We start from the raw sequence: 27,461 nt of genomic DNA, 5'->3' as shown, positions 1-27,461 counted from the left end.
GATTTGTTTATGTGTGCATGAGTGTATCTGTGCGTAAGATTGAGTGTGTAAGAGAGACCGAGAGAGAGTTGGGGGCATTGTCTAACTGATGTGACAGAGCGAGAGGAGCCGGAGTGTGTCTGTGTCAGTACCTTGTCCAACGAAAACATGTGCCAAATGCCACAAACCCCACACATAAACCTCTAGCTCATCATAAAAGAATTGCCACTCTGCACAGAGCCAGCCAGGGTGTAGTTGTTTTGTATACATGTGTCCAAGTGAAAAGGTGTTCGTATCAAATGTAAACGCTGGAAAGATCGTGTTGCAAATGATAATGATAATAATGATAATAAGATTACTTCTGTGGAGTAAATCTTACAATACTTCAAAGCGCCTTAAAACACCATTTGCCCTTGACTGCCACCATACGTATCAGGTACGTTTTATGCTGTCATGAAAAATATCAACACTGAGACAAGGGAAACAACCGCGGTATACTACCCTGTGAATTTTCAGCAAGATGATTGCCTCCCCTGGAGCCCATTTTCTCAGTTTTGGTCCAATTTTGTTTAAATTTGAATTCTAAACAACGAATTTGAATGTTATGAGATTTAATTGAATTTTTGACAACATTCTTCCGGCAGTTAAGAGGTTAAATAAACTATGGTTATTATTGTTTATCATCTCTTCGGCATTTGAATGCTATTCGACACTGGTAAAAGAAGATACATGACATTGTGTACACAATGCAAATGAAACCTTACACGAACAAGAACAAGAACAACTCAAGGACAATTGTTTATTTAACGAGGGTAATAGAGTATGTAGTGGTCTGGCCCTCACCCTAAAGAGGGACTAGTCTACAATGGCTAAAGAATAAACAAGTAAAAAAAACTTCTGCTACATGTTTATAAATAAAAGGAACGAGAAGGATGAAGGCAGCTTTTAACCACCAACCCTTCTCCCCTCTCCCTCCCCCCCCCCCCCCCCCCCCACAGACCGCCAGGTGTGGGCTACAACCTCAAGACAGGTGAGGGCTTGCCATACCTGTACTTCACCTTTGGCAGCGCGTGCTCCGTGGTGGAGGTGGACTGTCTGACAGGTGACCACCAGGTGATCAGTACCGACATCGTCATGGACGTCGGCAAGAGCCTCAGTCCCGCCATCGACATCGGACAGATTGAGGGGGGATTTATACAGGTGAGTCAAATCTAGGTGATAGAATCGTCGGCGTTGGCGACATCATCATTATCAGCAGCAGCAGCAGCAGCAGCAGCAGCAGCAGCATCATCATCATCATCATCATCATCATCATCATCGTCATCGTCGTCGTCGTCGTCGTCGTCGTCGTCGTCACCGGGACGGACACGGGTCAACTTAATGTGCAGATTGAGAGACGTTATCCATGTCCCGACCCAGTGTTACCAAGGCGATACTTAAAAGACCTCGGTCATTCTGCCATAAGCGGAGGAAGCTGATTACACCTAAACACGCATACACTTGCATGAGTCATCCAAAGTCGGGGTAACTTCCGGGAACATGCCTCTAATGGTTTCACCTTGAGGGTGTAAAACAACATTAGGCCAAAAAAAAAAAAAAGGTGTGGTTACGGTAACATAGCAAAAAAAAATAGGGTAGGAAGGTAGGCAATCACTTTTTTTTATTTTCTTTTTTACTTTTTTTTCTAATGTGTACAAATTAAACCTACTTGACAGGGAAATAAGTGTGCGACTCGGGCGCTTTTGCTTTCATTGCGTTTTCTGCACTCGCTTTCTTGTGTGTGTTTTTTTTTGTTTTGTTTTTTAACAAATGTAGGCTAATAAAAAGTTATAGGGACGGCCCCTAAAAATAGGGTTGGTCGGGTTACCGTAACCACACCTATTTTTTTTTAGGCCTTATCATGGAACAGTACAAGGTGCACGTTGATGATTACCACAGGTCCGAGCAGCTACAATAACGTAACTACTTATATCAAGTGTTACCATCATGGCGACGATGTATTGATCAGCCCCCAGCGGGTTAGGGGGAAGAATTTACCCGATGCTCCCCAGCATGTCGTAAGAGGCGACTAATGGATTCTGTTTCTCCTTTTACCCTTGTTAAGTGTTTCTTGTATAGAATATAGTCAATTTTTGTACAGATTTTTGTCAAGCAGTATGTCAGAAATGTTAAGTCCTTTGTACTGGAAACTTGCATTCTCCCAGTAAGGTAATATATTGTACTACGTTGCAAGCCCCTGGAGCAAATTTTTGATTAGTGCTTTTGTGAACAAGAAACAATTGACAAGTGGCTCTATCCCATCTCCCCCCTTTCCCCGTCGCGATATAACCTTCGTGGTTGAAAACGACGTTAAACACCAAATAAAGAAAGAAATGTATTGATCATGTTTTACCATGGTTACTGATGGATAATATGTTAATTACCATAGCTACTTATGAATACTGTGTTACCAGGGTTACGGCCTGCTGATGTTAGAGCAGTACAAGGTGCAGGGTGACGGCAATTTGCTGACAAGGGGTCCGGGCAGCTACAAGATCCCTGCAGTGGGCAACATCCCCCAGTCCTTCAACGTCACGCTGCTCAGAGAGTCCGGTACCACCAAGGCTGTCTACTCCTCCAAGGTCACTGTGTGTGTGTGTGTGTGTGTGTATGTGTGTGTGTGTGTGTGTGTGTGTGTGTGTGTGTGTGTGTGGTCTATTCCTCCAAGGTCACAGCGTCCGAATGGTCAATGAGAGATTTGTAAAGGGGGGGGGGGGGGGGGCGGGGGGGGGGGGGGGGGTGGATACGTTTAAGTGTGAAAACACCCAAACAGAATTTCTTTCTATAGAAATGATAAAGTATTCTTGTATGATATTGTACTTCTGAAATCATGTTGAGGACATCTAGCCGCGAGACCCCTGCTTTGGTACGAACAGCTGACACGACAACAGACAACACAGGAACAGATACATTAGTTCTTCTTCTGCTTCAACCCCCTCAAACGTACAAAATTATCACTAAACCTGTCACTTTAATGTTAAGGTTTTGTCTTTTTCCACAGGGTATCGGAGAGCCCCCAATGCTGCTGGCATCCTCCGTGCTGTGTGCTGTGTACGACGCAGTGCGCGCTGCCCGAATAGATGAGGGTTTGAATCCCTTCGTCCCCCTCAACACCCCGGCTACCCCCGCCCGCATCCGCATGGCCTGCTCTGACAGGTTCACCCGTCTGGTGAGTCACAGGGAATGTGTGGCAATACGGTGGAACCCCCCCTTTTAAGACCGTCTGTTTTAAGGGGAGAGGTGGCATGAAAAATGAAAAATGACTACTTGCATATATTTTCTACAATATTTGGATGTACATTTAAGCAAAATTTGAACTTTATTTAACAAGGATTAAGATTTAAGGCTACGCCTTTTCTTGCAATCTGTCCTTGGGACGCACAGACACACAATGATGAAATTTTAGAAAAATTAAAAATTGACAACAAAAGAAAACTTAAACTCGTGATGATAACAAACAAGTCGCGTAAGGCGAAAATACAATATTTAGTCAAGTAGCTGTCGAACTCACAGAATGAAACTGAACGCAATGCCATTTTACTCGTAGCATCGTCAGGCCACCGCTCATGGCAAAGGCAGTGAAATTGACAAGAAGAGCGGGGTAGTAGTTGCGCTAAGAAGGATAGCACGCTTTTCTGTACCTCTCTTTGTTTTAACTTTCTGAGCGTGTTTTTAATCCAAACATATCATATCTATATGTTTTTGGAATCAGGAACCGACAAGGAATAAGATAAAAGTGTTTTTAAATTGATTTGGACAATTTAATTTTGATAATAATTTTTATATATTTAATTTTCAGAGCTTGTTTTTAATTCGAATATAACATATTTATATGTTTTTGGAATCAGCAAATGATGGAGAATAAGATAAACGTAAATTTGGATCGTTTGATAAATTTTTATTTTTTTTTTACAATTTTCCTATTTTTAATGACCAAAGTCATTAATTAATTTTTAAGCCACCAAGCTGAAATGCAATACCGAACCCCGGGCTTCGTCGAAGATTACTTGACCAAAATTTGAACCAATTTGGTTGAAAAATGAGGGCGTGACAGTGCCGCCTCAACTTTCACGAAAAGCCGGATATGACGTCATCAAAGACATTTATCAAAAAAATGAAAAAAACGTTCGGGGATTTCATACCCAGGAACTCTCATGTCAAATTTCATAAAGATCGGTCCAGTAGTTTGGTCTGAATCGCTCTACACACACACACAGACAGACACACACACACACACACACACACACACACACACACACACACACATACATACACCACGACCCTCGTCTCGATTCCCCCCTCTACGTTAAAATATTTAGTCAAAACTTGACTAAATATAAAAAGGTATAACAAGGCACATTCATGCTCATTTTACCGCTCTTTTGAGACCCTGCTTTTTCAAATGTTCCTGTACATAATCTCTGAAAATGTACCTCCATTTTGAGACTCGCGCCTTTTTTAAGACCTGATTTTCAACTAACATTTTTGGAGGTCTTCTTCTTCTTCTGCGTTCGTGGGCTGAAACTCCCACGTACACTCGTGTTTTTTGCACGAGTGGAATTTTTACGTGTATGACCGTTTTTTTCCCGCCATTTAGGCAGCCATACGCCGTTTTCGGATGAAGCATGCTGGGTATTTTCGTGTTTCTATAACCCACCGAACTCTGACATGGATTACAGGATCTTTTTCGTGCGCACTTGGTCTTGTGCTTGCGTGTACACACGGGGGGTGTTCGGACACCGAGGAGAGTCTGCACACAAAGTTGACTCTGAGAAATAAATCTCTCGCCGAACGTGGGGACGAACTCACGCTGACAGCGGCCAACTGGATACAAATCCAGCGCGCTACCGACTGAGCTACATCCCCGCCCGATTTGGAGGTCTGAAAAGGGGGGTTTTGCCGTAGATGGATGTGACTCTGGTACGAGAATAGTTTTTAGGTTCTAATCGTTAAACTTCTTTGAAAAGAGTTCACATTGTACAAGCTAGGTAAGGACAAATACCTTCATTGTCTGTAAAATGGTATGATCGATTGGTAATGTTTCTGATCCCATGACCTGCCTCTTTGTCTCTGTTAGCTGAGGAGGTGATTATTATGGATAATCCATCACAACCGAGTCTCGATCTCACCTGTCATTGGTCATTGTCTTTGATCTCAGAGTACAATTGAATAATTTATAGAGGTCATCTGCATTTTTATCGTTAACTCGGGGACTACTTTCTATAGCAAAACGATTGAGATATTCTGCGGTATAAAAGTCGAACTCACGTTTAGCTAACGATCTACATACATTTTAACATTGAAGAAATAAAGAAAACAACAAAGAGTACACATAATCTGCTGGGGTGAAAAGAGCTGAGTGAAGAGTATGAGTTGGCCGAAGCGGTGTCTGAGAGAGAGAGAGAGAGAGAGAGAGAGAGAGAGAGAGAGAGAGAGAGAGTGATTCAAGGCGCACAACTCTAGTAGGGGAAGGGCCCCTAATATGGACCACTTTTTGTTTATTGCTGATAACTACCTTGGTTTTTTTGCGAAGAAGTTTTATTTTGTGGTTGGTAGTCCTTCTCTCTTAGGTTAACCGTTAGGCCTAATTAGAGTGAAATAGCTTTGATAGACATTCAGCCAAAATTAAATACAGAAAAAATCACAAATGGTCCATATTAGGAGCCTGGGCGCCCAATATGGACCAGTGAAGCGGCCTTCACGATTCACTGTAAAAAGCCCCCTATACTTCAAAATAACATGATACAACTTAGTGTGCAAGTCAGACTAATTCAAATATGCTTTAGATTTATCTGTTTTGGGTTGATGAGAGCATTATTTGAAGCACACCAGGAAACTGAAGAAGCTTATCAAAAACAGAGTGAAAATAAGTGAAATTATCAACTTCCACAAAAAAAAGACTATTTGTTATATTTTTTTGAAATCTCGAAGGCTAGTTATAGGTTATTTTCAGCAAGCTTCTTAATGAATTAATTAAAATTGCCTTTAGCTTTTATTTTCTTCGATTTGTTGAAGGTGGTCCATATTAGGGGACTCACACATACTTTGAGGTTTTGCTATTATTTTTTGTTTGCAGTAGAAACTCGGGGTAAACACTGCCAAAATGTAACAAATACGGTCTTAGCTGTCATGTATAGCCATTTTTGTGTGATAAAAGCTTTGGCTGTGGACAAAAACGAGTCCGTTTTAGGCAGCAAATTTAGAGTGAACCCTGCCAAAAGTGAAAAAAAGCGAAAAAGCCTAACGGTTTTGAGGTTTGTGTTTCTGCAACAGTTTTGACATGTGCAACTTATCCAGAGAGGGTGAATAAAGCGAATGAAATTGTTTTGAGCGCTCTAGCGCCGTTAGTGTGTCAGAACAGGAGGTGGTCCGTATTAGGAGCCGGTCCATATTAGGAGCCTTTCCCCTACTCTTCATAGGCAACCGCTTAGATCAATCCCGACAACAAAATCCTGATTCAAAATCCTGAGCGACGAAATAAGAATTAAACTAAAACAGTATGCTTACAGTTTTGTTCATTTGCTATCGCTTTTAGAGCATTGATTGCTAAATCTGGTTCAACAGAACAAGGCTGTCCCATCTGTCGTCTGCTGCAAATCTGTCGTTTGCCGACAGAATCATCGGCTAAGCTTACTGATCAAGTTGGCCAGCAACATGGAAATTGCCACTTACAAAGTTGGAGATACGGTTAAAATTAAAGGTGGCGAAGAAGGTCGGATCTTGCGTGTGTTATTTTTCAATTTTAAAGTAAACAACGGTACGGTGTCTAGGTTCAGGTCATGCAGGCAGATAGATTTACAAGTTTTGACCTACATTGAATAGACCAGCAGAACAAAACTACCGCAGTACAGTACAGATAACTTACTGGCCTAAGACTGAACGACAGACATCAAAGTAAGGCTCACCAAAATGACGATTGAAGAAGTAAGTAATCCAAATTTGAACACTGAAGCACAACAGCTCGAATAAGCACAAATTCAGCAATCATCCTCATCGCTTGTAAAATCACACACGCAGTCTTTTTTGCGAATGCCTCTGACAACCGACTTGGGTCACCGACTAAAACCGGCCGGTAACTGCACAGTTTCAAATGCATTGAACTGCGCAATCTCTGTAATTCGTTTTCTAAAGCAGTATTGATGACGAAATACAAAAGCAGACGTTTTATGGCGCGTTTACCAAAAAGACAAAAGGGGACTCGTTTCGCACATGAATTTGATGACACGACTTGCGGTCGCTGAAGGTTTGGCCAGCAGAAAACAGGCACTCGCAGAGTTTGTGTCAAAAAGTGGTGTTTTTTAATGAAAACGTCGGAGTAATGGGATAAAAAGCTTACACACCTCGTCCTAAATATCGTGCATATTTTCCCTCGGGTAGATTTTCAGGTATTACCTCGCCAGAGGCTAGGGAAAATATGCACGATATTTAGAACTCGGAGTGTGTAACCTATATCTCTTTGCTTTTCAGTCTCAGAGTGAGGTGGAATTGTACATATCCCTCTGTGTCTGTTTGTCCCTTGGCTGTCTGTTTGTCTGTCTGACCTTTGATCGTCTGTCGGTTTGTCCTTCTGTCTGTCTGTTTGTCTGTCTCTTTATCTCTTTGTCCGTCTGCCCTTTGGCTTTTTGTTTGTTTGACCTTTGTCTGTTTGTCTGTCTGTTTGTCTGTCTGACCTTTGGCTGTCTGTCTGACCTTTGGCTGTCTGACCTTTGGCTGTCTGACATTTGGCTGTCTGATCTTTGTCTGTCTGACTTTTGGCTGTCTGACCTTTGGCTGTCTGACCTTTGGCTGTCTGACCTTTGCCTGTCTGTTTGTCTGTCTGACCTTTGTCTATCTGAACTGTGTCTGTTTGTCTGTCTGTTTGTCTGTCTGACCTTTGTCTGTCTGACCTTTGACTGACTTTTGGCTGTCTGACCTTTGGCTGTTTGGCTGTCTGAAATTTGTCTGTCTGACCTTTGTCTGTTTGACCTTTGTCTGTTTGACCTTTGTCTCTCTGACCTTTGGCTGTTTGACCTTTGGCTGTCTGACCTTTGTCTGTCTGTTTGTCTGTCTGAATTTTGTCTGTTTGTCTGTCTGGCCTTTGACTGTCTGTCTGTCTTAACTTTTTCTGTCTGTCTGTCTGTCTGACCTTTGTCTGTCTGAACTTTATCTGTCTGAACTTTGTCTGTCTGTCTGTCTGAACTTTGTCTGTCTGTTTGTCTGTCTGACCTTTGTCTGTCTGTTTGTCTGTCTGAACTTTGTCTGTCTGTTTGTCTGTCTGACCTTTGTCTGTCTGTTTGTCTGTCTGAACTTTGTCTGTCTGAACTTTGTCTGTCTGACCTTTGTCTGTCTGTTTGTCTGTCTGACCTTTGACTGTCTGTTTGTCTGTCTGACCTTTGACTGTCTGTCTTTCTGTCTTCTTCTTCTTCTTCTTCTTCATGGGCTTAGATTCCCACGTTCACTCATGGGTTGTTTTTGTTTTGCACGATTGGATTGTTACGTGTATGACCGTTTTTACCCCGCCATTCAGGCAGCATACGCCGATTTCGGGGGAGGCATGCTGGGTATTTTCGTGTTTCTATAACCCACCGAACTCTGACATGTATTACAGGATCTTTTCCGTGCGCACTTGGTCTTGTGCTTGCGAGTACACACGAAGGGGGTTAAGTCACTAGCAGGTCTGCACATAAGTTGACCTGGGCGGAGATCGGAAAAATCTCCACTCTTAACCCACCAGGCGGCAGCGACCGGGATTCGAACTCACGACCTCCCGATTAGGAGGCCGACGTCTTACCACCACGCCATTGCGCCCGTCGTCTTTCTGTCTGTCTGTCTATCTGTCTGTCTGTCTGTCTGTCCGTCGGTCTATCAGTCTGACAGTTGACTGTCTGTTTATGTGTCTATGATCAGCTTCGATCCTGATTTTGTTCTGATGTATTTTCAGTATGAAGGCGCAGAGAAGAAGAGCGGCAAGACTCACTGGTTCGTGGACTTGTAATGTGACAGGCGGTCCTGCGGAGATTGCCGCATACATGTCAATTGGTGATTGCAACAGACAGCGGCGCACCTTTTGTTCATGTTGAACCGTCACCGTGTTGTGGGGAACACCGGCTGTATTAGCCCACACTGATCCAACTGGTCATTTCTTTAGGCGTGTGTTCATTATTTAGAGCAGATCAGAATAGTTTTAAGAAGTTAATAATCTGAAACATCATCTTGCATTGACAGGTCAAGGTTTTAATCATTTTGTAATTGTTCACATTTTCATCGCAGTTTCAAATTTGTTTTATGAAATAGGGGAGACCGGGGCTAGTCCGCCCCCGGGGCACATCCGTCTTTGTCTGTTTATTCTTACGTTTGCCACCGTTTAGTCATTCACACCATGTGAGAGTGGTGTCCCTTCTTCCCGCCATATCCTGCAGAAGTTCAGAGGTTGCGCGCCCATATATCGTGAGTACAGGTCACAAAAAGTGGTTTTTTTCATTTTTGTAACATGAATGCATAGGAGTTGACTTAGGTTTTGATGCATTACCTCTGAGAACAAATACTTAGTCTTGGTGTCGAGTGAAAGTGCGTTAATTAAGGTCGAGTTCTGACGAAAGTTTTGCTTCTTCCTTCCCATGTTGTGCTCGCTATCTGGCACTAGAGTTGCCTGCCCGTGCGGGGGCAAGTCCGCCTATTTGTCATGGGGCATGTTCGCCATGAAGAATGTGCAGGTGTGGGAAACAGTCCAGTTTACATCTGCCATAACTGTGACTCTGATGGTGACTCCATCTATTCTCGATGGTAAAGATTGCAGATTCATGTCTAAAAAAGACTGACGCCGATTTGTGTTACATTCTTTCGACATTCTTTTGTATTTTGTCATTGGCATTTTTGAACCTAAATATTGAAGGGAATTAAAAAAGCTTTCCCACTGATCGGGTGCTTGTTTGACTGACTGTGTGTGCGTGCGTGCGTGTGTGTATAAAGCTTGCCCACTACTAGTCTTGTACCTACTAGGGGAGACCGGGGCTAGTCCGCCCCCGGGGCACATCCGTCTTTGTCTGTTTATTCTTACGTTTACCACCTTTTAGTCATTCACACCATGTGGGAGTGGTGTCCCTTCTTCCCGCCATATCCTGCAGAAGTTCAGAGGTTGCGCGCCCATATATCGTGAGTACAGATCACAAAAAGTGTTTTTCTTCATTTTTGTAAAATGAATGCATAGGAGTTGACTTAGGTTTTGATGCATTACCTCTGAGAACAAATACTTAGTCTTGGTGTCGAGTGAAAGTGCGTTAATTAAGGTCGAGTTCTGATGAAAGTTTTGCTTCTTCCTTCCCATGTTGTGCTCGTTATCTGGCACTAGAGTTGCCTGCCCGTGCAGGGGCAAGTCCGCCTACTTGTCATGGGGCATGTTCGCCGTAAGCAGTATGTACAACAAATGTTCATGCGCACATAAAAACTGTCTGCACATTGATATCAGCTACACATTTGTCTTGATGTAAAAAAATAAAATCAGTCTTCTAGTTCATCAAACTCACCAGTTATGCTACCAAAAGCATAAAAGTAGGCGGACTAGCCCCGGTCTCCCCTACTAAACCACATATAGACACAGACAAACACACACGCACTGACGCGCACACAAACTAAAACGCAGTCACAAACACACCCACGCACGCACGCACGTTCGCACACACACACACTCACAGTGACACACACACTGCACACACACATACTACACACACACACACACACACACACACACACACACATTATTCGGTATCGCAATATACGGACCAGACGCTCCAGATACAAAAAATCCACACGTGATGCTGTCTACGTGTTTCAGACAAACACTATCGCTAGCGATTGGCCTATAATGTCACGTGGGAATATTTACATTTTCTCCCGTGACATTCTCGGCTGGTCACAAGCGAGGGAGTGTCACTGAAACACTGGACAGGAAACACTTGCGGATTATTTGTCTCACTAAAAGTGAATTTTACTCTTTCGCAACCTTTACAAACCCGACGGAGTTATTTCCGAACATCGACTTGCTATTATTCGACTGTATGCACAAAAATGTGTGGGTTTTGTGTGGCGCCTGTGTTTTAAGTGAGTGGCCCGGTATACAAAGGCATCTGTTTTTGTTTGAAATATCTTCAGCCACAGTCTGATACAAGTGTTTTGCCCAGTGTAAATAAAAGGGTCACCGTGACTTTTTGCGAGTGACACCTGAGCGAACCGACCGAATTTCTGGGCACGGTGGGAAAGGGTAAGCGTACCTCTTTGTTGTTGTTGTTGTTGTTGTTGTTGTTGTTGTTGTTGTTGTTGTTGTTGTTGTTGTTGTTGTTGTTGTTGTTGTTGTTGTTGTTGTTGTTGTTGTTGTCTTTGTTGTAAAGCAATTCAGAGTCATTTGTGGAATGTCTTATTCACAACAGCACAAAATAATTGATATTATGATTGCTTTGTAATCAGTGCATTCTTAATCAGTCAAACAGCCCTTGAATTAGATAACTACTTCTTGCCTTTAACTTGAGTCTTGACTTGGGAACGTTGCGTGCGTGCGTGCGTGCGTGCGTGCGTCTCTAATACTTGGACAATATTGTGTTTACATCCGGACTTGCGAAAACTCTGTCACGCACGATTAGGCATTGCCCGGCATGTGACCTTTCCGAGTTCAAAGGAGCATTGAGCGGGGTACGCAAACTTCATTAGGAAAATTGACCCTGTGGAAAATGTCGGTCATTGAGACAAACATGGACTTAATACTAAACCACACACAGACAAACACGCACGCACACACGCACGCGTACACGAACGAACACACACGCGCGCACACACGCATGTACACACACATGAACAAACACACAGGCAGAAACACACGCACATACACACACACACACACACACACACACACACACACACACACACACACACACAAGTATACACAAGCACACGGCCGCACCGCGCAAACAGACACACAGACTAAATACTAAACCACATATAGACACAGACAAACACACACGCACTGACGCGCACACAAACTGAAACGCAGTCACAAACACACCCACGCGGCACGCACGTACACACTGACGCACGCACGCACGTTCGCACACACGCACACACACACACACACACATACTACATACATACACACAAACACACACACACACACACACACACACACACACACACACATTATTCGGTATCGCAATATACGGACCAGACGCTCCAGATACAAAAAATCCACACGTGATGATGTTCACGTGATTCAGACACACACTATCGCTAGCGATTGGCCTATAATGTCACGTGGGAATATTTACATTTTCTCCCGTGACATTCTCGGCTTGTCACTAGCGAGAGAATGTCACTGAAACACTGGACAGGAAACACTTGCGGATTATTTGTCTCACTAAAAGTGAATTTGCTCTTTAACCTTTACATAAATTACAAACCCGACGGAGTTATTTCCGAACATCGACAATGCTATTATTCGATTGTATACAACAACAACAACAACAAAAATGGGTGGTTTTTTTGTGGCGCCTGTGTTTTACGTGAGTGGTATACTGTTTTTGTTGAAATATCTTCAGCCGCAGTCTGATACAAGTGTTTTGCCCAGTGTAAATAAAAGGGTCACCGTGACTTTTTGCGAGTGACACCTGAGCGAACCGACCGATTTTTTGGGCACGGATGCATTTAACACTGTAAATAACCTCCGTATGGCGCGCCCACCTTTTTCAGTTGACCGACCAACCAACGGCAATGGTGCAATAACGTCATTGACTTTTTTTTTACTAATGCGTGTCAAAAATCGTAATTACAAAGCACGGCGACCCGGAGACAGACAAGCAGGAGGCAATTGGGGTAGTCAATAATAATAATAGTCAGCAGTGCGTGCAAATCTAGTGGCTTGCGGCTGTTGTTTTCACAATTGCAGGAGCGCCCTCGGAGTAGGGTAAGGAGAAAATCGGGTTGGAGTGAGTGGGTATAGGCAGGCGCAGTTTGAAAAACAACTTAAAAATGAAAGCGTGGATGCTGCTCAGCTTGCAGACCCGCCAGCACTCTGTTTGGCGTCTTTGCCGGTTTGCGTACGTATTCTGCGATTGTGCGCTCCTCAACTCGTACTTGTTATGACTTCAGTCTACCATTTACTATTGTCTCATTGATTACTTATTAATTTTACACTGAGCTGCGTAGTCCATGAATTGTCAGGGCTCTTTTGTATTGTAGGCAGAATTAGGCAACTGCAAAGTCTTCCTTCGCATTTTACACACAATTATATGCACAATAGCCTGGCTCTAGAAACGGAAAACCTCCACTTTAAAGTGAAAGACCGGATGATTTAGCTTCATTCTTCAGGCGCCTGTGATCTTTACCCGGCCTTACTTCAGTACTGGTGTGCTCACCTGGATCAGGACACGGGCGCCAGCACTACACTGAGTAGCTTCATGTTTAACCGCATTCCAGCAAATAATAAGGAGGTTAGGTAAGAGGTCGAACAAAACACAGGCAAGTGACGAGGCGTCTGTGAGCACCTCCGTAGGAAGGATTCTGCGGGCATCGCTCGCACCTGTGTAGAGCGATTCAGAGTAAACTACTAGACCGATCTTTATGAAATTTGACAGGAAAGTTCCTGGGTATGATATCCCCGGATGTGTTTTTCATTTTTTCGATAAATGTCTTTGATGACGCCATATCCGGCTTTTTGTAAAAGTTGAGGCGGCACTGTCACACCCTCATTTTTCAATCAAATTGATTGCAATTTTGGCCAAGCAATCTTCGATGAAGGCCGGACTTCGGTATTGCATTTCAGCTTGGTGGCTTAAAAATTAATTAATGACTTTGGTCATTAAAAATCTGAAAATTGTCAAAAAAAATATTTATTTTATAAAACGATCCAAATTTATGTTCATTTTATTCTTCATCATTTTCTGATTCCAAAAACATTTAAATATGTTATATTTGGATTAAAAACAAGCTCTGAAAATTAAATAAATTAAAAATTATGATCAAAATTAAATTTTCGAAATCAATTTAAGAACACAGTCATCTTATTCCTTGTCGGTTCCTGATTGCAAAAACATATAGATATGATATGTTTGGATTAAAAACACGCTCAGAACGTTAAAACGAAGAGAGGTACAGTAAAGCGTGCTATGAAGCACAGCGCAACCGCTACCGCGCCAAACAGGCTCGTCACTGCCTTTTGCACTAGCGGCGGACTACGTTCAATTTCATTCTGTGAGTTCCACAGCTTGACTAAATGTAGTAATTTCGCCTTACGCGACTTGTTTATTCTTGTGTGTGTCGTATAGCGCACTTTAAGGGAGAGAACTTGCAAATGTTAAAGGCACAGTAAGCCTCCCGTAAACCATCACAGAGCTCCCCGAGCGTCTACATATAGTACAAGCATACTTCCATTTGAACGCTCACCGAACGGGAACATCCTGGCTGCTTTCTGTCGAGCGTGAGAAATTTTCAAAGAATTTATTTTCTTGGACTTGGCCTCAACAGCAATGGCGCCTCGTTTTGGTGCTGGACGGCTGTTATGAATACCGGAATTCACGCCCGGACAGTAAGCCTCCCCTAAACCATCACAGATACTGTCAGGCTTTTACACACAGTACAAACACCCTTCCATTTGAACGCTCACCAAACGGGAACATCCTAGGTGCCCTACGTAAAGAGCGAGCAATTTTTAAAGAATTAATTTTGCAGATTGTCTGAACACTTTTTAGACCCATCCTGAACTCAGGTCAAACATGAGTTACTTCCCTTCGGGTCTCATTCTATCGATGTAAACTGGCGATAGCCGTGAATCGATGTTTATCAAAATGTTTTTGGACCGTGGTGCGTTTTTGCGCTAGACCTAACTTTTAAAATCTAAATAATAAATTGACAGCTTGTTACACAAACATTCTTTAATCATAAAAGAATTCTTTTTTCATCAAGACAAGATCAGTACAATTCGAAGTTGTGAAAGTTTGAAAAAAGAAAAGCCCGGAAGCAGGGTCACGCAAGGGTCGTAGCAGACGACGCCGGTTTATCAGTGCATATCGCCGTTCTTCTCAACAGTCAAAAGCCATCGCTAGAGTTCTTGTGAACCACAGCCGTGTGTTTCGTGCATAAAAACGTGCTATTGTAAATAGTCGCATTCAAATAACTAACTGAAAAAGGGAAACTGGATCACACGGGTTCACGATGGCTCAGGGGTAAGATAAACCACGCAAAAATAAATTCTTTGAAAATTGTTCGCTCTTTACGGAGGGCACCTAGGATGTTCTCAATCGGTGAGTGTTTAAATGAAAGGGTGTTTGTACTGTGTGTAAAAGCCTGACCGTATCTGTGATGGTTTACAGGAGGCTTACTGTGCCTTTAATATCAACTCGGAATTAAGCTCCCCTGTATTTTCTCGCCACACCCGCGGCATTGACGCTGTGTGTGCGAACTCAGGCACACGTAGCACGCACGCATCATTACCTCTATAATCTGCAGTGAGTCGTCGGTCCTGCTGAAGTTACGGACGTCGGCCGAACAATGAAAGCGCCAAGACGACATCGATAGCTTTGCACCTGAACGTGATACAATCCCAGGTTATTCTTTCGAGTGGTTTGGGCTGATTTCTTTCATTGCGTCAAACAGTTCAGTGTAAAAGCCACCAAAGAGAAGACTAGCTGTGCCTTTCAGCCCTCCAAAAGGATATCAGATCAAACATTTATGATTTTACCACGTCTGATGTCCATGAAAACCGGAGTGATACGCCATTCGATGTGCGTGCGTGTGCTTTTACGGTGCAATAAAATAAAATTCATACGGAGAAGTATCGGCCGATAGGAAGGTGTTTTGTTCTGGTCACCCTAGACAGGTTTTATAATTATCTTCCGGGATCTTGCCGCGGAGTGACTCGTCGGGTACACTGAGTGCGATTTTGTCGCGCCAGGTAAGAGGGAAATTTGTCAGTTACAGTCTGGTGATTTGTGTGTGTGTGTGTGTGTGTGTGCGCGCGCGCGCGTGTGTGTGAGTGTGGGTGTGTGTGTGTACTGTGCGGTGCGGTGCTATGTGTGTGGTACGGTGTGTGTACGGTGTGTGTGTGTGTGCGGTCCGGTGTGTGAGTGTCTGTGTGTGTGTGTGTGTGTGTATGCGTGCGTGTGGCGGTGGGTGGGTGTGTGTGTGCGCGCGCGTCTATTTCGTTTGTTATGGTTTATGTGCATAGTTTTGAACGGTTGCACTTGACGGTGTTTTGTTCTGCCGGTGTAGGATCCGGTCCGGTCCCCCCTCTGAAGTAGTCCCCCGGGGGACCAATTCGTGGCAAAAACTGCTCTATAATGGTCCCCCCTTAGACATCCAGCCTCGTTTTTCTTGTTACAATGTTAGTAATGTTACCAGCAATTTCAGAGAAAAGAAAGGAAAGAATCAGAGACTGGTTTCATTTCTTCTTATCAGTATTTATTTATTATTCATTTTATTTCATGTGATTTTTCTTTTGAACGGCATTACAGTAAATCAGATCTATTTTATTTTCTGCAAAATATAGTCAAACAAAGAGATTGCTGTCTGTGCACTACATAATACCGGACGAAGATATAGATTGAAAATGGCTTGAATGCCTAAGAAAAACGAGGCTGGATGTCTAAGGGGGGACCATTATAGAGCAGTTTTTGCCACGAATTGGTCCCCCGGGGGACTACTTCAGAGGGGGGACCGGACCGGATCCTACACCGGGACAAGTTGGACATGTTTTAAATCCGGGACGGCCTTGCGAAGGAGTGACTCGTCCGTCGCACCTGGTAAGAGTGAGAGTTGTCTGCATTCTGATAATCATCGCTCCACGCTATCGCTCTGTCTCTTTGACAGGACTGAATAATTACTACGCGCATTAAAGAGAACTTGATCTATCAAAACAAGAATACAGAGTTATCTCCCATATGTTTTTGGCTAATGTTTCTGATAACAGACGAAAGACGAACGTGATTGTAGAATGGCCGACTTCGACAGTGATCTCCGTTCTGTTCTTGACAGTTATGATAAAGACATCGTTCTAAGGTCAAAACAAGTCGAAATTTTGAGACTGCTGTGGGAAGGAGACCGGTGATATTGCTGCATCACTCCCAACTGGTTACGGAAAAAGTCGTCTGCTCCGTAGGGCCATTTTGTTAGGTGACAAAGTTGATTATCAAGTGACACTTTTGCCGTATTTAGAGTTGTTTGCACAGTAAATACATCCGCGAAAAATAGCTCGCTTGAAAGTGTCTTACATAACAACTCCTTTCTAAATTTAAAAATTACACAACACCATAAAAAAAATCACTACTATCGACGATCGCGAATCTGCTTATATCAATAACACATTACGAAAAGCCCTAAATATGTAAAAAAAAAATTAAAAAAAAAATCGATTTCCTCTCCAGAGAAGGAAAACAAAGGCATCCTGTCAGGGATAAATGAGACCCGAAGGGAAGCAAATCATTTTGACCTGAGTTAAAGGCACAGTAAGCCTCCCGTAAACCATCACAGAGCTCCCCGAGCGTCTAAATACAGTACAAGCATACTTCCATTTGAACGCTCACCGAACGGGAACATCCTGGCTGCTTTCTGTCGAGCGTGAGACATTTTCAAAGAATTTATTTTCGTAGACTTGTTCCGTTAACAACAACGGCGCCTCGTTTTTGCGCTAGACCTAACTTTTAAAATCTAAATAATAAATTGACAGCTTGTTACACAAACATTCTTTAATCATAAAAGAATTCGTTTTTCATCAAGACAAGATCAGAACAATTCGAAGTTGTGAAAGTTTAAAAAAAGAAAAGCCCGGAAGAAGGGTCACGCAAGGGTCGTAGCAGACGACGGCCGGTTTATCAGTCAGTGCAAATCGCCGTTCCTCTCAACAGTCAAAAGCCATCGCTAGAGTTCTTGTGAACCACAGCCGTTGTTTCGTGCATAAAAAAAACCGTGCTATTGTAGATAAGCTCACGTCGAGTCGCATTCAAATGACTAACTATGACGACTGCATTGTGAAAAGGGAAAACTGGATCACACGGGTTCACGATGGCTCAGGGGTAAGATAAACCACGCAAAAATAAATTCTTTGAAAATTGTTCGCTCTTTACGGAGGGCACCTAGGATGTTCTCAATTGGTGAGTGTTTAAATGAAATGGTGTTTGTACTGTGTGTAAAAGCCTGACCGTATCTGTGATGGTTTACGGGAGGCTTACTCTGCCTTTAAAGGCACAGTAAGCCTCCCGTAAACCATCACAGAGCTCCCCGAGCGTCTAAATACAGTACAAGCATACTTCCATTTGAACGCTCACCGAACGGGAACATCCTGGCTGCTTTCTGTCGAGCGTGAGACATTTTCCAAGAATTTATTTTCGTGGACTTGGCCCTGAAGAACAATGGCGCCTCGTTTTTGCGCTAGACCTAACTTTTAAAATCTAAATAATAAATTGACAGCTTGTTACACAAACATTCTTTAATCATAAAAGAATTCGTTTTTCATCAAGACAAGATCAGAACAATTCGAAGTTGTGAAAGTTTAAAAAAAGAAAAGCCCGGAAGCAGGGTCACGCAAGGGTCGTAGCAGACGACGGCCCGGTTTATCAGTGCAAATCGCCGTTCCTCTCAACAGTCAAAATCCATCGCTAGAGTTCTTGTGAACCACAGCCGTTGTTTCGTGCATAAAAAACGTGCTATTTTAGATAAGCTCACGTCGAGTCGCATTCAAATGACTAACTATGACGACTGCATTGTGAAAAGGGGGAAAACTGGATCACACGGGTTCACGATGGCTCAGGGGTAAGATAAACCACGCAAAAATAAAGTCTTTGAAAATTGTTCGCTCTTTACGGAGGGCACCTAGGATGTTCTCAATTGGTGAGTGTTTAAATGAAAGGGTGTTTGTACTGTGTGTAAAAGCCTGACCGTATCTGTGATGGTTTACGGGAGGCTTACTCTGCCTTTAGCGTCTAAATACAGTACAAGCATACTTCCATTTGAACGCTCACCGAACGGGAACATCCTGGCTGCTTTCTGTCGAGCGTGAGACATTTTCCAAGAATTTATTTTCGTAGACTTGTTCCGTTAACAACAACGGCGCCTCGTTTTTGCGCTAGACCTAACTTTTAAAATCTAAATAATAAATTGACAGCTTGTTACACAAACATTCTTTAATCATAAAAGAATTCGTTTTTCATCAAGACAAGATCAGAACAATTCGAAGTTGTGAAAGTTTAAAAAAAGAAAAGCCCGGAAGCAGGGTCACGCAAGGGTCGTAGCAGACGACGGCCGGTTTATCAGTGCAAATCGCCGTTCCTCTCAACAGTCAAAAGCCATCGCTAGAGTTCTTGTGAACCACAGCCGTTGTTTCGTGCATAAAAAAAACGTGCTATTGTAGATAAGCTCACGTCGAGTCGCATTCAAATGACTAACTATGACGACTGCATTGTGAAAAGGGAAAACTGGATCACACGGGTTCACGATGGCTCAGGGGTAAGATAAACCACGCAAAAATAAATTCTTTGAAAATTGTTCGCTCTTTACGGAGGGCACCTAGGATGTTCTCAATTGGTGAGTGTTTAAATGAAATGGTGTTTGTACTGTGTGTAAAAGCCTGACCGTATCTGTGATGGTTTACGGGAGGCTTACTCTGCCTTTAAGGATGAGTTGTCTGGTGCTGTGTGTCTGTGTCTGTGTATCTGTGTGTGCGGCGGTACGGAGTGTCAGTGTGTTGTTTCTGTGTATCTGTGGGTTTGTGTGCGGCTGGGTGGGTGTGTGCGCGCTCGTGTGTGTCTTCAATGATATGCATTTCTTTTGTGGTTTATGCGCATAGTTTTGGACGGTGGCACTTGGAACTGGCAGCAACACAATTCCTGAAACAAATAGAGGAAACAAACTTGAATGTTAATAGTTCAGTAAACACTAACGAGGTTACAGGGTCGGCGATCGAGAACCCAGCCGAACACGGGGCGGCAAGCAGAGCACTGTTCCTTATGGTCTCTTACATTTCAATTTAAACAACACAGCTTTTTATATCACGAATAGACATTTACTTTATCATGTTCTTTATGTTTGCTACTTTTAGTTTTAGCTTGTGATACCAACAGTTATGAAGTTACAACTGCTGTAACGTGTCTTCATGAAGCCATTAAAGTCAACAGTAAATCTCAGTCAGCAGCTTCTCTTAAAGTCTTGCCCTTATAGATAGTCAATACTTGTCCTAGCCGATCAAACGGTCTTGAGATGTTGCCGAATAAGCGAGAACTGTTTTCACTATTACAGTTCTTACTGATACCCTCCACCCGGCTCCCTTCCCAACCCCACATGACCCACCCCATCCCATGTCCTCCCTTCACAAGCCACCTCCACCCCCATCCGACCCCACAAGGCTGATCTTGGCTGTTCTGCATTAATTACCTTTTTTCATATATCAAAAAGCATGGCACAAGATGAATGAGTCAGCGATGGTAGCCTTGCACTGACATGTACCCAACACACACACACACACACACACACACACACACACACATACACACACACACACATGTGCACACACACATGTGCACACACACATGTGCACACACACAAGCACGCACACACACATATGCACACACACACACACACACACACATACACACACACACGCACGCACGCACGCACGCGTGACATGAACACACACACTTACGCACGCACGTGAACACACAGACACGCACACACACACACGCACACACACACACACTCACAAACACTCACACACACACACACACGCACACACACACACACATACACACACACAGAAATTTGCAATGTGGAGATTACTGACACCATCTCAAAATCTCCCTCTCTCTCCCCCCTCCCTCTCTCTCCCTACTCTCTCTCACTCCCTCTATAGGACAGATTGTAAGAAAAGGCCTAGCCCTAATCTTTATCCTTGTCAAATAAAGAAATAAAGTTTAGTTCAACTCAGTTCACACACACCCCTCACCCCCATTCTCTCTCTCTCTCTCTCTCTCTCTCTCTCTCTCTCTCTCTCTCTCTCTCTCTCTCTCTCTCTCGCTCTCTCTCTCAATCACCCACCCCCCCTCCACCATACTTTCTCTGTCTCTCCAACTAATAATCCGATCTCCCGGTGCTATGTTTGAAGATAGATAAAGATAGCGAGGTCACCGGAGAGGGTGAAAAGTTTGCGGTCAGGACACTCATAAAACTGGATCTTTATCAGTAAGGCAAGCATCTGATTCAGAAATTCCTTCAAGGATGAGAAAGAGCAGAAGAAAAAAAAGAGAAGAAAAAGAAGAAGAAAGCGAAGAGAGAGAGGAGAAAGAGAAGAGAGAAAAAAACAAGAGAGGAAAAAGAAGAAGAAAGCAAAGAAAAATATAAGAAAGAGGAGAGAGAAAGAAGAAAATAACAAGAGCAGAAAAAGAAGAAGAAAGCGGAGAGATGAGAAAGAGAAAAAAAAATAAAAATTCCTTCGAATCCACGATTATGCGTTGCATGTCGTCTGCACTATAGTAGTCTGACATTTCCACACAAAATATTACCCCATTCAAAACTTAAGATAAACGTCCGCTCTTGGATTCCTTGTACTGCTTTCTCGACTCAGTTCTTGATTTGTTTGTCTTATTAGAAAGAGGAGGGAGTACGCTGTTGCAGCCTTGCACTACAAGAGATCACCATGGGTTCTTCTGCTGCTTCGGCAGATCTCGTCTTCTTTGTCAATGGCAAGAAGGTCAGTTGATTGACTAATTGGCTGATTTACTGACTGGTTGGTTGGATGCGTCACTAATTGGTTGATTTATTGATTGGTTGGTTGGATGCGTCACTAATTGGTTGATTTACTGATTGGTTGGTTGGATGCGTCACTAATTGGTTGATTTACTGATTGGTTGGTTGGATGGGTCACTAATTGGTTGATTTACTGATTGGTTGATTTACTGATTGGTTGATTTACTGATTGGTTGATTTACTGATTGGTTGGTTGGATGGGTCCTTGGATTTCTTTATTGACGTTTATTTACTTTCATTTGTTTATTAAATGGCGTTTATTTCAGTAGCATGTTTCTTTAAATATGTGTTTTGTTATTTATTTATATGTCTATATATTTGTCTGTCTGCCTAACGATCTTCTTTATTTCTGTTAAAAAGGTTTTAGGTATACTCGCTTAAGAATGTTCGCATAACGTGAATATTACCATTATGAAGAGTATGACGAATGTTGATTTTGATCCATGCAGGTCAGCCCAAAGGGCTATTATGATACCTTATCCTAATCCTAATTTATTAAGACCCTCAGGTCCAGACGTTTTCCTGTTCGGCCTTCGTTGTTACGTTCAGGTTGATGTCAATACGCTGACCTTCATTGGAGAGTGCGTCTCTGTTAAAGGCACAAGTCTTCTGGTAAAAACAGTTCTGGTTTACTATCTCAGATCCGCTCAAGCGTTTACATGGGATAAGACCCTCCCTCCTCTTAGACACATACCAAAAATCAACGTCTTAACTGCTTCATGTGCAGAGTGTGATTTTTTATTTATTTATTTATTTTTTTTTTTTTGGGGGGGGGGGGTGGCTTAAGTTTGCAGATTGACAATAGTGGCCTTTCAGAAATAAATTCTTAAAAAAAGGGTTTCCACTTTGCACAGAAAACATTTGGGGTGTTGAGTTGTGGTATCTGTTAAAGAGGAGGGGATGGCCTTATCTGATATATAAGCCTGGGCACAACTGAAATGGTTTACACGGGAAGGGCCGGTGCCTTAGAGATCTAGATTCCCAAGTCAATCAAAATTTCTGATAAGATAAGATAAGATAAGATATTTTATTCTATTTACGAGGGTAATTATATGAGCAATACATGCTCTTTTTTTTACAAAGGGATAAAGGGATTTTTTTCTGATACATAGGGAACACACTATTTGATTGTCAAGGTGATTATTTTCTCTCACAGAATGTTGTACAGAACCCAGAGCCTGAGCTGACACTGCTGCAGTACCTGAGGTCTGACTGTATCCTTTTTGCTGGACACAGCGGTACAAGTTGACTCTGCCATAGCACGAGAAGGCTTCAAGCAGGTGTAATTCTTTCAATTTGGATCAATACCATGGCGCCATAAAGTTCCTATGTTTTACAGAATGGTATACCAGTTCAGAGATGTGCCAAAAGGATTTATTTTTTTCGGCAATTTTGACGAAATAGTCACGACAGTTTTTACAATTTTCTGAGTTTTAAAGGCAATCATAAGGAACACTTTTTCCAAACCGCACAGAAAAAAAATCGGCAGTTGTGCCATAAAAATGAATGGCAACAGCGTTTTTAAGCAAGTGTTGACGTTTTGTGAACTGCCAACGCCAAACTCAAGACGTCAGTCCCTGCCAGTTACGATGAACCATTGTGACACAATGAACCTCAGGAGATTTAGCTCTACGCGTTAAGACATGCACGGTAATAGAACTCTAGATGTAGTCGCAATCTCAATTCCAAAACAAACACGAACATAAAAACGCGGCCCTCAAAGCTCAGGCTTGTGTTGAAATTTTTTGGCTGAATAACGAGACACACTGACTGACCTGTGTTCCCGAAAGACAGTAAATGAAAAATGTATTCAAGACCGTGTTGCTCTTTCAATACCCTGGGCTTTGAATTGATCAATAGGTCTATACATAGGATTCCGAAAGGCTTTGAGAGAGAGAGAGAGAGAGAGAGAGAGAGAGAGAGAGAGAGAGAGAGAGAGAGAGAGAGATCAAATCAAATCAGATCAAATTTTATTTTTTTCAACCAGCACTCGCCCAGAGAGGGACTACTCTGATCATATATCATACACGGACATTCATATAAAACATTAAAAAATAAAAAGAGAAAAAAGGCAGAAAAACAGAATTCACAGTACTATGTACACATTACAGAGAGAGAGAAAAAGAGTGAGAGAGTGTGAGAGAGAGAGAGAGAGACAGAGAGAGAGAGACAGAGAGAGAGAGACAGAGAGAGAGAGATTACAAGTCACCCGAAACTTGGCCAGCAGACAACTCGAAGATCTTATCTCTGTCCAAAAAATGTACAGCGTCAGTGTTCTTTCATCGAACAATAGGCGCACGAATATTGTCTTAACAAAAACAGTACAGCTGACGGGGACCAAGCTGGGGTGTGGGGAAGGAGGTTGTGGAGCTTGTACCGTCATGGTTTCCTTCCATTCTCCGGACTCCGACACCACTCAGTAAATGTTTGATTGTCCTAACCATTATACCCATGTTGTTCACATACTATACGATGATAGTCAGTTTGATATTTATCTCTGTCAAGGTTGTGTGCGGAGGAATAATGTTAGCTTATTTAAGACAACTGTTTGTTTGTTTGTTTGTTTATTTATTTGTGTTTGTTTGTTTGTGTGTTTGTTTGTTGGTAAATTGGTTTGTTGGTTTGTTTGTTTACTCTCAATTACTGTTGTTGTCTAATACAAATCCGTCGCGATATAACCTTGAACGGTTGAAAACGACGTTAAACACCAAATAAAGGAAAAAGTCTAATACAAAGAATACTTCCCTTTGTTTCCTAGATTTTGTTATTAGCTATCTGCCTTACTTGCTTGTATTTGTTTGTAAATGAGAAGCAGTCCTTTTGCTGGACAGTTTTAATGATTTGCTTTCTCTGAGAAAAAGAGGGTAGTGAATGAGAGAAAGTAGTTAGTTCTGTGTGGTCTACATGTGTCTGTGCGCGTTCATGAGCATAGGTGTTGCTGCAACTATTTTCACCGCGTTCATCTTTTTCTTTGTCGAGACACTGTCTACGGTGCCAGAGTGTGCCTGTAACCGTTATGTTCACTGTTCACTGTTCTCACTATGTTCCCTATCCTTTATGGTTAGACACTGCATATCCAGTGCCAACGCCTGTCTGTCATTTTATGTTCACTGTTCACTGTACTCACTTTGTTCATTTTTCCTAATGTGTAGACACTACAGTGCCAACGCCTGTCTGTTGCCGCTGTGCTCACTGCATGGGATGGCTGTCACCACGGTGGAAGGGATCGGCAGCCTGCGTACCCGTGTTCATCCTGTGCAGGTATGTATCCTCCAGGAGGTCACCAGACTTAGCCGAGGAAAGGTAACGTGAGACGTTGAGTGACCATACACATTTAACTATCAGACTAAAGAGATTTTTCTCTGCGCTTTTCATTGGACGGTCGCTGTGCATATTATCAAAATAAATCAATGATTTTATCAGTTACTGAGTTGGCAATAATTATCAGTGCTAGAGTGACAGCTTATCCACACGTCATTTTATCATTTTTAATTTTGTGTGTGTTTACAGGAGCGTATAGCAGCAGCACACGGGAGCCAGTGCGGTTTTTGCACGCCTGGTTTCGTCATGTCCATGTACACTCTGCTCCGTAACAGCCCTACACCTTCCGACGAACAGCTCGATACTGTCTTTGAGGGTAAGCTCAAAGTACAACGTATTGTAGTTTATATCATCAATAGAGCAGTACTGAACACACTGTTCTGTAGTTTTTAAATGAATTCTGTTGTTTGTTTGTTTTTTCATATCCAACTGAAAATTGGAGAACGAATAGCTTCAGAATGTTAGTGCAGTGGACCCCCCTCCCCCCCCCCCCCCCCCCCCTCCCTCTTTTAAGACCTCTGAAATCTCGGAAAATTAGGTCTTTTAAAGTAGGGGGTCTTAGGCCCAAAAAAAATAGTCTGTTTACGGTAACCCGACCGACCCTATTTTTTTCGCGCGACCCTAGACTTTTTGTTGGCATTTGGGGGAAAAAAAGCAGCAAAATAACGTAAAAATATGGTTTTTTGGAGAAAAAAAAAAATACCGACCTACCGACCCTATTTGTTTGGCCTATGTTACCGTAAACGACTTTTTTTTTTTTTTTGCCTTACAATAGAAATACATGTACACAGTTTATGGTTGTGAAAAGCAAATCAGAAAAAGCGAAGACTTAAAACGAGAGAGGTCTTAAAATCGGGGGTCTTAAAAGGAGGGGGGGGGGGGGGGGGGGGGTTTCGCTGTAAGATAGACATCTGATTATACCATCCATTCACAACCCACGCAGCAAGATATACAGCTAGACAACTGCAAAGCTTAATTATTGAATTCTCTCCTCAGGTAATCTGTGTCGCTGCACTGGGTATCGGCCTATACTTGATGCATACAGACCGTTCACAAAGGTAAGCGATCAATCAAATAAAAGCACAGGCATAATTACTACTAGCAGTCGCTAATTCAAATCTGTATCACTCTTTTCACTGCTATGCTTTGGCAATAAGATAAACGACTTAAAATGTACACGAAAAAGCATTCTTCGAAGGTTAGAAGTTTACTTCAAATTGCAATATACCTTTTGGTAAGAGAGAACACACTTGGGACCAGTGAAGGGTGTGCCTACATTACATGTACAGTATTCTTTTCTGACAGTGACAGTCATGTTGATAGATGACAGATAGATGACACATATGATTTTTGTAAATAATTGTCAAGTGTTTATGGGTTGTGGAAGAGATGCTTTCCCATTTTGTTTCAATTCAAAAATATAATGTCACGTGCAGCTTGCCTCATTGTTTCTGTGGAAGAAAAGCAAGGGAAAGCAACTCTTTTACAACCCATCAGAACCCGACAGAGTTATTTCCGAATATCGTCTATTGATAAAAAAGGATGTTCATTTTATTGGGAGGTGTCCTCTGATCAGAGGAGTCTCGGATTGTAGGTACCAATGTATGAACACAAAGTGTACATTGCCTCGGATGTTCCTATAGGCCCATTGCAGAAACTCAAGTAATCAACAGCATTTCTACTCGGCGCGCGCGGTATGGGAATCACGGGTCGTAACTCTCTGGAATTGGTCATCCGCCGCCATGTTGGATGCCTTGCACGATCTCTGACAGTGCTTGAGCGTTGGGTGGCGACTCGACAAAAGTGAAAATGACACGTTGTGTGGCCAAAAACTGCAGTCAGCAGGCACACTTTAGGATCCCTAAAGTTGTTTACCATCAGGGTGACAACTGGAAGGAAGTTACTGAGCGGAGAAGACGATTATAACTGGTTATTTTTTGTTGTGTGCAGTGCGCTAATCAACAATTGTCCATCGGTTGTGCCTTTAGAGTGAACACTGGGATAGGATGCTTTGAAAATTATTCTTTGCAGTAGTTACCTGAGCTGCATTGTACCTCATTTGCCTGTCTTGAGAGCTTTATCTTGTGAATTTTGGTGCACTGTCTGCATGGTAATTTGAGATAAAGAATAAATAAATGAATATAATAATGTATTCTTGCTTTACTTTTTATGTTGTGCTGTTGTGTTAAAAAGGCAGATCCCCTTTGGACTCATGCATGCACAGTTTTCTTCATTTTGTCTGCATACACAGTGAAATACGCAAAAAGAACAAGAGTGCAATGAAGAAAACTAACAAAGACGGCATCCAATATGGCGGCGCGAAGAGAGTATGAGCGGAGTTGTGCCCCTTAGGGCTAAAGCTAGCCGATCCATTT

The 27,461-nt window shown here is 42.6% G+C and overlaps 2 protein-coding genes across 7 annotated transcripts in view; both read left to right on the top strand.

Annotated features, from left to right (window-relative positions):
* LOC138952491 (xanthine dehydrogenase/oxidase-like) overlaps nt 1-9,914 on the top strand; it is a 63,685-nt gene extending 53,771 nt beyond the window's left edge. For all 3 annotated transcript variants that reach the window (XM_070324174.1, XM_070324175.1, XM_070324173.1), the window contains exons 32-35: nt 978-1,179; nt 2,433-2,600; nt 3,020-3,187; nt 8,939-9,914. In XM_070324174.1, coding sequence (XP_070180275.1) covers nt 978-1,179; nt 2,433-2,600; nt 3,020-3,187; nt 8,939-8,992 — 592 coding nt within the window. In that variant the 3' untranslated portion in view covers nt 8,993-9,914. The remainder of the gene's footprint in view (nt 1-977; nt 1,180-2,432; nt 2,601-3,019; nt 3,188-8,938) is intronic.
* A 986-nt stretch (nt 9,915-10,900) lies between these two features.
* LOC138952490 (xanthine dehydrogenase/oxidase-like) overlaps nt 10,901-27,461 on the top strand; it is a 53,947-nt gene continuing 37,386 nt past the window's right edge. Inside the window, exons 1-7 of one of the 4 annotated variants that reach the window (XM_070324170.1) lie at nt 10,901-11,254; nt 21,608-21,709; nt 22,922-22,979; nt 24,088-24,184; nt 24,918-25,026; nt 25,276-25,402; nt 26,083-26,144. In XM_070324170.1, coding sequence (XP_070180271.1) covers nt 21,656-21,709; nt 22,922-22,979; nt 24,088-24,184; nt 24,918-25,026; nt 25,276-25,402; nt 26,083-26,144 — 507 coding nt within the window. In that variant the 5' untranslated portion in view covers nt 10,901-11,254; nt 21,608-21,655. Of the gene's footprint in view, nt 11,255-15,417; nt 15,929-21,607; nt 21,710-22,921; nt 22,980-24,087; nt 24,185-24,917; nt 25,027-25,275; nt 25,403-26,082; nt 26,145-27,461 lie in introns of those variants that run through there. The other 3 variants (XM_070324171.1, XM_070324168.1, XM_070324169.1) reach the window with 3 other exon arrangements.

This window comes from Littorina saxatilis, linkage group LG17, assembly GCF_037325665.1.
Source record: "Littorina saxatilis isolate snail1 linkage group LG17, US_GU_Lsax_2.0, whole genome shotgun sequence".
Lineage (NCBI taxonomy): Eukaryota > Metazoa > Mollusca > Gastropoda > Littorinimorpha > Littorinidae > Littorina > Littorina saxatilis.
Note: the sequence above shows the minus strand (reverse complement) of the source record. Positions and strands in the feature narration are given on the sequence as shown.